The sequence below is a fragment of the Ipomoea nil genome, unplaced genomic scaffold (genome assembly GCF_001879475.1).
Source record: "Ipomoea nil cultivar Tokyo-kokei standard unplaced genomic scaffold, Asagao_1.1 scaffold1173, whole genome shotgun sequence".
Lineage (NCBI taxonomy): Eukaryota > Viridiplantae > Streptophyta > Magnoliopsida > Solanales > Convolvulaceae > Ipomoea > Ipomoea nil.
Window position 1 is genome coordinate 121,919 of NW_017617601.1, and position 10,790 is coordinate 132,708.

Genomic DNA, 10,790 nt, shown 5'->3' on the forward strand with positions numbered 1-10,790 from the left:
ATTTTAAAACCTTAAGGTTCTTTGTTGTGTGTTTGAAGTGCATGATTTGTGTTCTTAACATGTTTTGTTTGTGTGCTTAAGTGCGTGGTTTGTATACTTATGGTGCGCCATTTTAATGTTTAAGGTGCGTCCTTCGCACAACCGCACAGGAAGTCTAACTTGCACCTGAATCTTTCCCTATATATTTATAATGTATACATAGTAGGCGGATTTCTCGGGCCTCGTCAGCCCTCCAAAGCCCGCCATTTCGAGTGACGGCCGGGCTAAAAAGCCCACCAAAAAAGGGGCAATAAAATTCAATGGCCATCCCGTCTTTTTGGCAGGACGGGCTAGCGTAGCGGGCTAAGCCTATTTTGACAGGTCTACATTAATATTATAAACGGTCATACATGAAATTGTGTTTGCAAAAAGATATCATTCCTAATCCTGTTCACTCAATAATTTGGGCAGTAAGTTGACTTTTAATTCAGTATGGACTTTCATGTGCTTAACAGTTTTGCTGAGTTGTATGATTGCATTAAAAAAATTGTAAAAATTCAAGCATGTACATGCACGATGAGAATCCAGCTAGCTCCATATTAATGGCCCTTCAAACATATATACATTCTCATCAATTACTCAGAAACATATCAGTCAGAGAGAGTACGTGTGAGAGAAAAACATAGAAAGAGAGATGGCTTGTGTTGCATTGGCTTCTCTAATGGCAACAATCGACCTTGAGTTCCGAAAACCAAACCACAGAGTGTCTCTTCATGCTGAAAAGCCATTGAATTCTCTGTTTGAGAAGCTTTCTTCTTTGCAAGCCTTTCTGGAGAAGGAATACAACAACGGTGGTGCTCCAGCCCGTCATCTGGCAATCAAAATCAGAGACTTTGCGCTCAAAGCTGAAGATGACATTGAGATACAACTAAGAAGCTTTCTTCTAGCCCAAGACGGAAAGTGTCAAGCCAAAGCTCGTGGGGAACTCCATCAAAGCTTGCGAAAAGCTGCAGAAGATGCAGAAGAGCTGTCCAAGATTATTAACAACAGCAGAAGCAGTGAACCCGAAGCAGCCATGACCAGTGAAACTCATCCATCCATTCATTGGTTGAAACCTGAGAATGTTGTGTTGGATGGACCATCCTTGCCATGCTCTCCAAATCTTGAGGATCAATTTAATGAAGATGCCTTCAATGCGGTAAAAAGATGTTATTCTATACCTTTGAGCCAAAAAACATAGTTTCAATTGTAGGATTGCCAGGCATTGGCAAGACTACTTTGGCTAAAAGAGTCTATGGCTCAGATATGGCAGAAGGTTACATTCGAGCTTGGGTTACTGTGCCTCAAGAGTACAAGGGAAACACTCTTTCTCAACTAATCAAAGAGAAATTACACAAGCACTTGGGAGGTAGGCATATGTATTTTCTTGTTTTGGATAATATACCAAACACCCGAGTTTTGGGTGATATCCTAACATGTCTTCCTAATGCTTCATACCAAATACGTATATTGCTGACAACTCAGTTCAATGCTGTTGGTTGCGATGCTGCCACATTTGGCAATGTGCATAAAATGTGCATATTGGATCCAAACAGAAGTTGGGATCTATTTTGCAACAAACTCTCTCCCAAAGAGCTAAGAGCACCAAAATTTGTAGAAATCGCCAAACATGTTGTGAAGGAATGCGAAGGGTTGCCACGGTCAATTGTTGCGGTTGCAGAGCGTTTTTCTAAATGTGATTACATTTTAAAGGAATGGATGAAGATTGAAAAGGAAGTCGAGACATTGGGACCTCTATACAATGATGCCGAGCACTTAAGTAAGCTTACTCTATCCTACAATCAATTGCCCCAACATTTGAAAGTTTGTTTTTTAAATTTTGCAGTCTATCCAAAAGGCTTTAAAATCAATGTGAAAAGGCTTATTAGGATATGGATTGCTGAGGGATTTGTGAGGCAAATGGAGTGTAAGGGATTTGGGAGGCAATTGGTCAAGGATTTAGAAGAGGAAGGTTACTGCTATTTAGATGGTCTTGTTCATAGTGGTCTGGTCTCAATCAGCAAATGGGAACATAAGATGACTAATGTTTGCTGGATACATAGCTCCTTATGGGACTTCTGTACGAGAGAAACAAAAAAAGAGGGTCTCCTATGTGCGGCGTATACTCGAAAAGATTTAGGATTGCCATTAGACATGTTTGTGAATTCATGTCGTTGGTTAAGTTTATACTCACATAGGTTGGATTATTATGCGCTCTTTACTACAAATAACCCTCGCTCTCTTTTCTTCTTTCAAGGAGATTTTGTAAAGTCGGTATCTTTCAAGCTATTAAGAATTGTAGATTTGAGTGCACTTCAAATCTTCGAAATAGTGCCATTGCATTTAAGAGATTTAGTTTTTCTGAGATACCTATCTGTACCACCGTGGTTTGAGGGTTTAGACGATGTAGTGTCAAACAATCAGAATTTGCAGACAATTATTGTTTGTGGTGGTGAACCACAACTACTTAAAACTGGCCATTTGTCATTCAGAATTTGGGAGTTACCACATTTAAGGCATCTTGAACTTGGCAATTACTATGAGGTGGATCCTCCAAACAGGAATATTGAGCAATTACAAACATTATCGTGGGTTAGTCCAACTCATTTCACAGAAGAGGTGTATAAGAAGTTCCCAAACTTAGAATATCTCAAGGTTTACTATAAAGGTGCCTTTGATGAGCCATGTAGCAGCCCTGGACCTTGCAGAAACCCCACCATCAATTTGGATTATATTAGGTATTTGTCGAAACTCGAGACACTTACCGTTATAATCCCAGAAAACAGTATGACCCATCTAGAGCAGCTAGTGTTTTCTACAAGGCTGAAGAAGTTGAGGTTGAGCGGGACTAATCTCCCGATAATGAAGTTTCCAAGGGTATTGAGTGCTTTAAAGGTGCTCAAACTAGAAAACGCCTTCTCTGACCTAGTGTGGGGATCATTTGAAGAATTTTATAACTTAGAAGTGTTGCTCATTGAGGCTACAAATCTCCAGAAATGGGTGGTCAAGAGCACCAATTTCCCAAAATTAAGTTGTCTAATCCTAAGACGTTGTTATCGTTTGGAAGAGATGTTATTTGAAGTTAGATATATTGACACTCTAAAGACAATTAAGGTGGAGCAGTGTTCCCCTTATGTTGTCGATGTAGCCATGAAGATTCTGGAGGAGCGAAAGTGGCTTCGGAAAAAGTCAAACGACCCTTGGGAGGCGTACAATATCAGGAAAGCGCGCCTAAATCGAGTTGATGCTTTCTATACGCCACTTACTGTTGTTGTCGACGACGTGATTCATGATGTTCGCTAGCTAGCTAGGTATGTGTTTCTTTTCTCTTCTATTATATTGTTTGTTTTATTTGCCAATCTGTTTAAAATAAATATGTTCTTCAATTCTCATGTGGTTTCATATATGTTCCCCATTTTGCATTGTTTTTTTTCAGTGATGGGGCGAATTCCCTCATATGATGAATCACAGCATACGTTACTGCCCAGTGTCATTATATTGTATTAGAAATAATGATGTGCCCAGGTTAGATGCTAATAATTTCTTACCAAGTATATCCTTAATATTTTTTTCTGTTGTCAATTTTACAATCACTACGTAAAATACAAAGACATATATGCATATATGTGTATACATGTAGTTTGTATAGATATGGTATTTAAAATATATATATATACATGTAGTTTGTATAAATATGGTATAATTTAACAATAATTTTAATTTCTAATTAAAAATTCAATCATTTTTCCAAAAGAGTTTTGTTTTTCATTTAATTTGTATCTTATTTAATATGGATGCTGCGGTTTTTGTTGATGGCGCAGGATATGGGGTGGTAATTCGTGATCATGGTGGCAGGTTCGTCCCAGCCCGGAGCGGAAGGTTGATGTCTCCAAGATCCTTATCTCGTTGAGGCAATAGCTGTTAAGGAAGCACTAACTTGGTTAAAAGGGCGTGAGAACAACAATTTCATAGTCGAGTAGTCTGATTGATTAAGTTTTTGTGTCAATTTTAATTCGCTGTTGTTGGATCTTCCGTATGTAGATTTAATTATTAAGCAATGTTGTTTGATTGCTAGGGACATTGGGAACATGTTTGTTCACCATGTCAAAAGGTTAGCGAATCAAGTAGCTGGCACGGGCAACTAGTTCATCGGTTTGTCCTTGGGTCTTGGAACTCTTCACCACCCAGTTGTATTTCACACTTATTTATTAATTAATGCATATTGGTTGTTTGGTTTTCAAAATGGCACCTCTATGGCTCTCTCAAATAGGAGGTCACAGATTCGACAAATACTATATTGTAATAGAGTCAATATTACTCAAGAAAACAAAGAAATAACTATGGAAATTTATGTTTAAACTATCCAAATTTATGTTTAAACTATCTCTTCAGCTGGCTGTCCAATGGTGTGCTGCCTTCGCCATGACTCCTTTTGCTGTGGAAGTCGACTCTCTCTCCCTCGCCAACTTGATCTCTTCGCAGGATACAAGGATTCCTTGGAGAATTTAGCCAGCAGTTTCTTACATTCGGTCCACTCTTAGCTTATAGGGTTCCAGTATTCGGCATATTTACAGGGAAGCCAATCAGGTTGCAGACGTTCTTGCAACAGCTGGCCTCGGCTATAGCACTTCAAAAAAATTTCATACTTTACATTCGCTGCCTACTATGGCTAAACTGGCCTTATTGTTTGATGTAAGGGGTTTTGCCACGCGTCGGGATATTCGTTGCCAATAAAACCTGATTTTGTAAAAAAAAAAAAAAAAAAAAAAATCACCCCCTACAATAGATTAAGAGATCGAAGGTGTTGTTCATGCCTCGAATCTAGTGTCGGTGGGGTATAATGGCCACGTTGATCCACCATTACGTACACCTGTAACATTTAAGAGAGAATTGAAATAAAAATAACATATTATTTAAATGGATTATGATACGTCTCACAAAAAAATTTATACTCATATTAAAGTTGAAGTATTAAACTTGGGTAAGATTCCGCTTCGTGAGGATTTGGTAGTGCCTATGCCAACTCTTATGTACAACTGTGGTAGCTAGAAACAAACCATATGCAATACCACAGAAAACAAAGACATATATAGTAACAATGATGACAATTGTAGCAGGAATGGAAGGCAATTCCACAACAACATGGCCAAGCAACAGTTTTGGCAGCCGGCTATACGTTGGTCCAAATTAGCAAGGGAGATGCAACTTTTTAAGAAACAATAACATCCCAAGACAAGAAGGAAGATCAGTGCTCCTGTTTCATTTACATCATCATCAGACTAAACAGTTAGATATATTGAAAATTAAAGCAAATTGCACATGACGTGCACACGAATTGCACATGATGTGCACACGAATTGCACATTACGTTGCTTGACCCATCGAAGTGTGCAACCGTGTTTGCTAATATGCGGGCTATTGCACACACCCTACCGCCGCTCTACAGCGGGTCCCATACACATGAATAGAAATTGCTCACTTTTACAGATCTCCAATGGTCTAAGCAGTCCATGTAGATGAACTCTTGTGTCTCTTTGCAAAGGTATGTGGCTATGAGTTCATCGCCTGCAAGTTAGAAAAGAGTTAGGTTAAATGAAAACGAAGTGTAAGACAAGTACTCGAGTATTTATAGTAAATGTAATATGATATTTAATCAATTTATGAATCACTTCTTTGTTGTCATTTTCAATGCAGATTCTACAACAAACCTATGTACCAGCTGGTATCACTACTGCAGATAGAGCGGCAGCGCAGCGGGGGTTGGTGTTTGCGCCAGTTGAATTTTTGCGGATGGAGATGCCATTTCTTACAAAGAGAGGAAAATGAAAAGAATCTTTTATGCTCAAGCTAAGATGTCTTGGTGGATGGATTTCTCGCAATGTAGAGCCTGAGGATGAGAGTGTTTGGTTTTGAAGTTGGAGTTGGCCAACTAGACGCGTAGTAGAAGGTTTCCTCATTGGCGTGGCGGGTGATGTTGCTGTGTATCTCTTTCTAAGGTTTAGAAAGGAGAAGTCTATTTAGACTTGGCTTCATGCATGTGATACCGCAAGTAAGGTGTTGTACGTGAATCGTGATGGCAAATGTACGCTATACCATAGACCATGGTCCACCTTGTAAGATGGACTACTCAAATAAGGTACATTTTTAATACATCGAAGATACATTATTTGTGTACTGAATGTTCATTATTTAAAAGTACATTATTTGAGTACTAAATGTTCATTATTTGGTATTAATGAGCTTTTAGGAGTTAATAACCAAAATGATCCCTCGACTATGCCGTAATTACCAATTTAGTCCTCGACTATCATTCTTATGCAATTAAGTCCTCAATTATGTAATCTTTGTCCAATTTAGTCCTCTGTTAACTTTTCTGTTTGTTGATGGTTAAAATTAAGGACAAAGATGTAATTTCATAAGCTTCCAAGCAAAAGTTACTAAATGAGTAAATGTCTATGTATTTTCCTATAAATTTCTCCGTCCTTCCGCACGCTTTTCTTCCACCCTCCACCTGGCACCTGCATGCCCCTTCAGCAGTCAAAGAATGAACCACCAAATCATAAATACTATTTCTCCAATTAAACTTTTTTGTTTTCTTTCTCCTGAATCGCCATAATCTCCACTTAAAACATATATATATATATATATATATATATATATATATATATATATATATATATATATAGTTTTTGTTTTTTTCTTTATTATTATTTATTGTAATTGCGATATCAAACTCCTCGATCATCTTTCAGTATAAATTATCATGTGCATGCATGCATCCTTATTGAACTGATTTACAGAAATCCCAGGGAAGATTCAATTTGAATTTCTTGTTTGTTCAATTTGGAGTATATATGCTTCAAGTACACTTCAATTCCGGTCTTCTTCAAAGATGAACAATTTAGATAATGACCAGCTTCCTCTTTCCACCTTCGCACTTACATCGAAACTGCTAGAACAGATCTTGGAAGAGCGAAACAATGGACTCCTCAGCCTCCGGCAGTTACTTGATGGCTTACAAACCAGTATTGCATCCGGCATAGCCGGAGACGAGGCGGATATCCACTGCCGACGAACAGCGTTTGGAACCAACGTTGTCGTCTTCGAACATCAACCGCCTAGTGCCTTCACCTTCCATGAAATTTTCTGGGAATCAATGAGAAACTCGACGTTTTCTCTCCTTCTTTGTTGCGTCGCGCTTTCTATTGCCATTGGGGTTCGGAGAAATGGGGCTCGACAAGGATTTCTAGACGGAGTTATCTTTTTCCTGGCCATATTTCTCTCCCTCCATTTCGGAGCAGTTTTTAAGGTTGTAAAGGCTAAGTGCATGAATAAGAAGAGATGTTTGAAGCGGAGAAACGTGGGACTGGTTAAGGTGATTCGACATGGCTAAAAGCTTCAAATCTCGGCGTCCGAGGTAATGGCCAACGAGGTTGTTTGCTTGGAGCCTGGGGACGAAGTCCCCGCCAATGGGATTTTCATCAGAAGAGGCGGCGGTGTTAATACCGCCGTGTTTACAGGCGAAAATCCGGCGGAAGAGGCGGAGGAAGGTGAGGGTTTGATGGTGGTTACAGCGGTGGGGAAGAACACGGAGAGGGAAAAACTGTTGAGACAATCAAGAAAACACCAAAATCCAGAGTCAAATGTGTTAGATAATAAATTGACTAACATAAACTGTAGTAACGAGTAACATGTCTCGTAGTAGCGGATGCTTCAGGATCATCCGAATATCCCTTGCCATAGTTGTTGTTATTGCCATGGGACGGTAAACCTGCAGAATAGTTTTGTCTACCACTTCTCTCCCGAATACCTGATGGTGCGTGTATTCTGAATACGGGAGCTGTGGGAGGACTGTTTTGCTTAGAAGCCTACATGCCATCAACGTAGGCAGATATTCAGTTAAAGCTTAACTGAATATCCTGAGTTGCCTAACAGATTAAGTCACTAACTGACTTAATCTTCCACTTGCACCACAACCACTTAATTAATACAATATATTATAATATATTGTATTTAGGGAAAATACTTACATTCTCCCACTTGGTGCAAGTACTGACACAACCTTCATTAAAGAACAAAACACATGAACCATAGTAATACGTCCTCTACTAATCAAGTGAGTAATATCTTCTATGATCACATGCATTTAAATTCCCTAACTTAGGTTCTTTATGAACAAACCCTACGTTTATTCTTAGTCCCTTAATGGATGTTTCTCAAAATATATTATGTGCACAACTGAAGGAAGAAACCATCCAAATTCACTGTGTGATCTCTAAAATCTTAGAATCATGCCTTAAGTAGAGATCTCTTATGTTAGCATAATGCTAACTATATATTCTATGACTTCTTTATAAGTTAACGTACGCACTACCTCTAACGGCTAAGAGCTTGGAGTTGACACGTCTGTCACTCCCACTCATTAAGATAGCCAAAAGATAGTCAAGTCATAAAACATTCCAATAACTTAGACAACAAACCAAAAAAGTCTAAGTCCATAAAATTTGGAATCTTAAACATACACCAACTTCCTAAATAATCTCAAGGTCCACCTTGAAATTAATTGAACATAACGAGTCTTACTTATATGTCTTGCAAAATTGTTTTGAGCCTTACAAACCAAAATGGCCCAGGATCAATTTTGAAGATCCTAAAGACTATTAATTGCTAAAGAATTTATTAATTGGCAATGCCCCACAAGTTAAATGCTTTCGTTCTAATAAATTCATTAATATTGTTACAACATTTTCATAAATATGTTGTACAACCAAACGTTCAATGAAATGAACTTATGAATTATAAGAACAAAAAACTAAATTAATACTTGTGGAAACTTTTGGACTTATTGCTAGACGCACAATCCAATTTGGAATGTATGAAAACAATTAAATCCATCAGCTTTAGTGGAGTATTTTAATGATCTTTTTCTAAATGATCACTCCCACTGATTAACATATTTTTTAGCCAAATTAATGATATAACACTCATAATTGTCATAATTGATTTGACCAACTAAATAATGAAGATATAATTCCCCACCATTAGTTGGGCATACTAAATAATCAATATTTGGTTCCAATTATAGTCCAACTAAATGAATAATTAATGAGGACATGATTCTCCACCATAGTTGGACATACTAAAATAATAAAATACCCCTTCCAAAACCAAGTTGGAATTTGGCTCAGAAGATATATTTTATTATTGGAATCCAAAAGAGGTATATCATACCACGCAACTTACTATAGTTAGTCCAAATAACCAAGTAAGCTTCGTGAAAAATAATTAATAAAAGGTGTATCTAAATTTTGGAAAGTGACTAAATACATGTTTTGCCAATGAAAACCATGAAACTTAGAATTATAATTGAACTAAATTTATAAATTCTAAGAAATTGGGATAAAGTTATTATCTAATGGGTTGATGAATTTATTGACATAAAACTTGTCTGTGGGCTAAAGTTTTAAATCTATTAAATTCAATTAAACACTTATGATAGTGTTTTATCTCAATTACTAAATAGTCAGAAGAATCTAGTGGCATAAAACTTGCCTGTGGGCTAAAGTTCTACTCAATTAGATCCAACTGAAATTTTATGATGAAACAATTATCAAATGAGTTGAAGAATCTAGTGACATAAAACTTGTCTGTGGGCTAAAGTTTTAATTTAATTAGATAAATTACAACCATTATGACAAAAAAAAACTTATGAGATCATGTTCTTTATCTTAATCCCTGTGGGTAAATTAAGATATATGACCTAAAGTTTACATCATAAAATTAAGCTTCATGATAGAGGTGAAAATTACTCATAAAGTAATTAAGTAAAATTCTTTATTTCTATCATTACTGATAAAACTACTAAACTACATTCGGATACATAATTGCCTGTGGGCTAAATTATGATCATAGTTTAGTATTTCATCCTAATTAATCATACAAATATAACGAAATTGCCTGTGGGCAAAATTCCATCATATTACATACAATTAATCACAACTGGTATGTCTAAAACTTTATGTCACCCAACTCAATATATAATTTTAACTGTTAAGGATGTTGTGGCTACTCCCCAACTAATTAAAATTATAAGATCACTAGACAATTTTTATCAACTTTTATGTGACCCAACAACTCAATATATAATTTTAACTGATTAAGGATGTTGTGGCTACTCCCCAACTAATTAAAATTATAGGATCAGTAGACATTTATCATTGCCATCTTTATGTGATTTGAACTTTAGACAATTTTTAGTAAATTAAAGATGTTGTGGCTACTCTTTAATTAATCTAAAATTGTTATCACTTGGCAAAAGGGGAATTTAAAGCCTAACAAACAAATTAAACCAACACATGATAGACAATTATTAGGTATACTCCCAGGAAAGTTGGTCGAGACGAAACTCGGTTAAATACCAGCTCCTTAGACAGAGTAGCGTCGCAAGGGGACTAGTAGCAACAAGGCTTTTAAGGCAGGGCCATAGAACTAGTATTCCTCCCCAGTAAACTTCCCTAAGTCATGTGTTTTCATATTTGAAGTAAAATCGTTTGGGAGATCTATAAGATTGTAGATTCACCTATGGATAAGGCTTTAAATGGATGAACTAAATTAACAGACTAAACGTGCTTAAATTCAGACACTACCGCAATTAATTTTATGCATAAAATTCAACTTAATAAGGAACTAAATCCATTCTCAAACTATGCTTTCTAAAGGCATAATAAATCGCATAATCTAAAAATAAAATATTATGCTTAGAACAGATATGC

At 36.8% G+C, this 10,790-nt stretch overlaps 1 protein-coding gene across 1 annotated transcript; it reads left to right on the forward strand.

Moving 5' to 3' along the window:
* Positions 1 to 1,284: 1,284 nt before the first annotated feature.
* Positions 1,285 to 3,321, forward strand: LOC109183764 (putative late blight resistance protein homolog R1B-23). Its single transcript, XM_019333830.1, has one exon. The coding sequence runs from the start codon at positions 1,285 to 1,287 to the stop codon at positions 3,319 to 3,321; it is 2,037 nt and encodes a 678-aa protein (XP_019189375.1).
* Positions 3,322 to 10,790: the final 7,469 nt, after the last annotated feature.

Excerpts from the sequence above, each read along its gene's own strand:
- LOC109183764 (XM_019333830.1), top strand. The coding sequence starts at position 1,285 with ATGGCAGAAGGTTACATTCGAGCTTGGGTTACTGTGCCTCAAGAGTAC.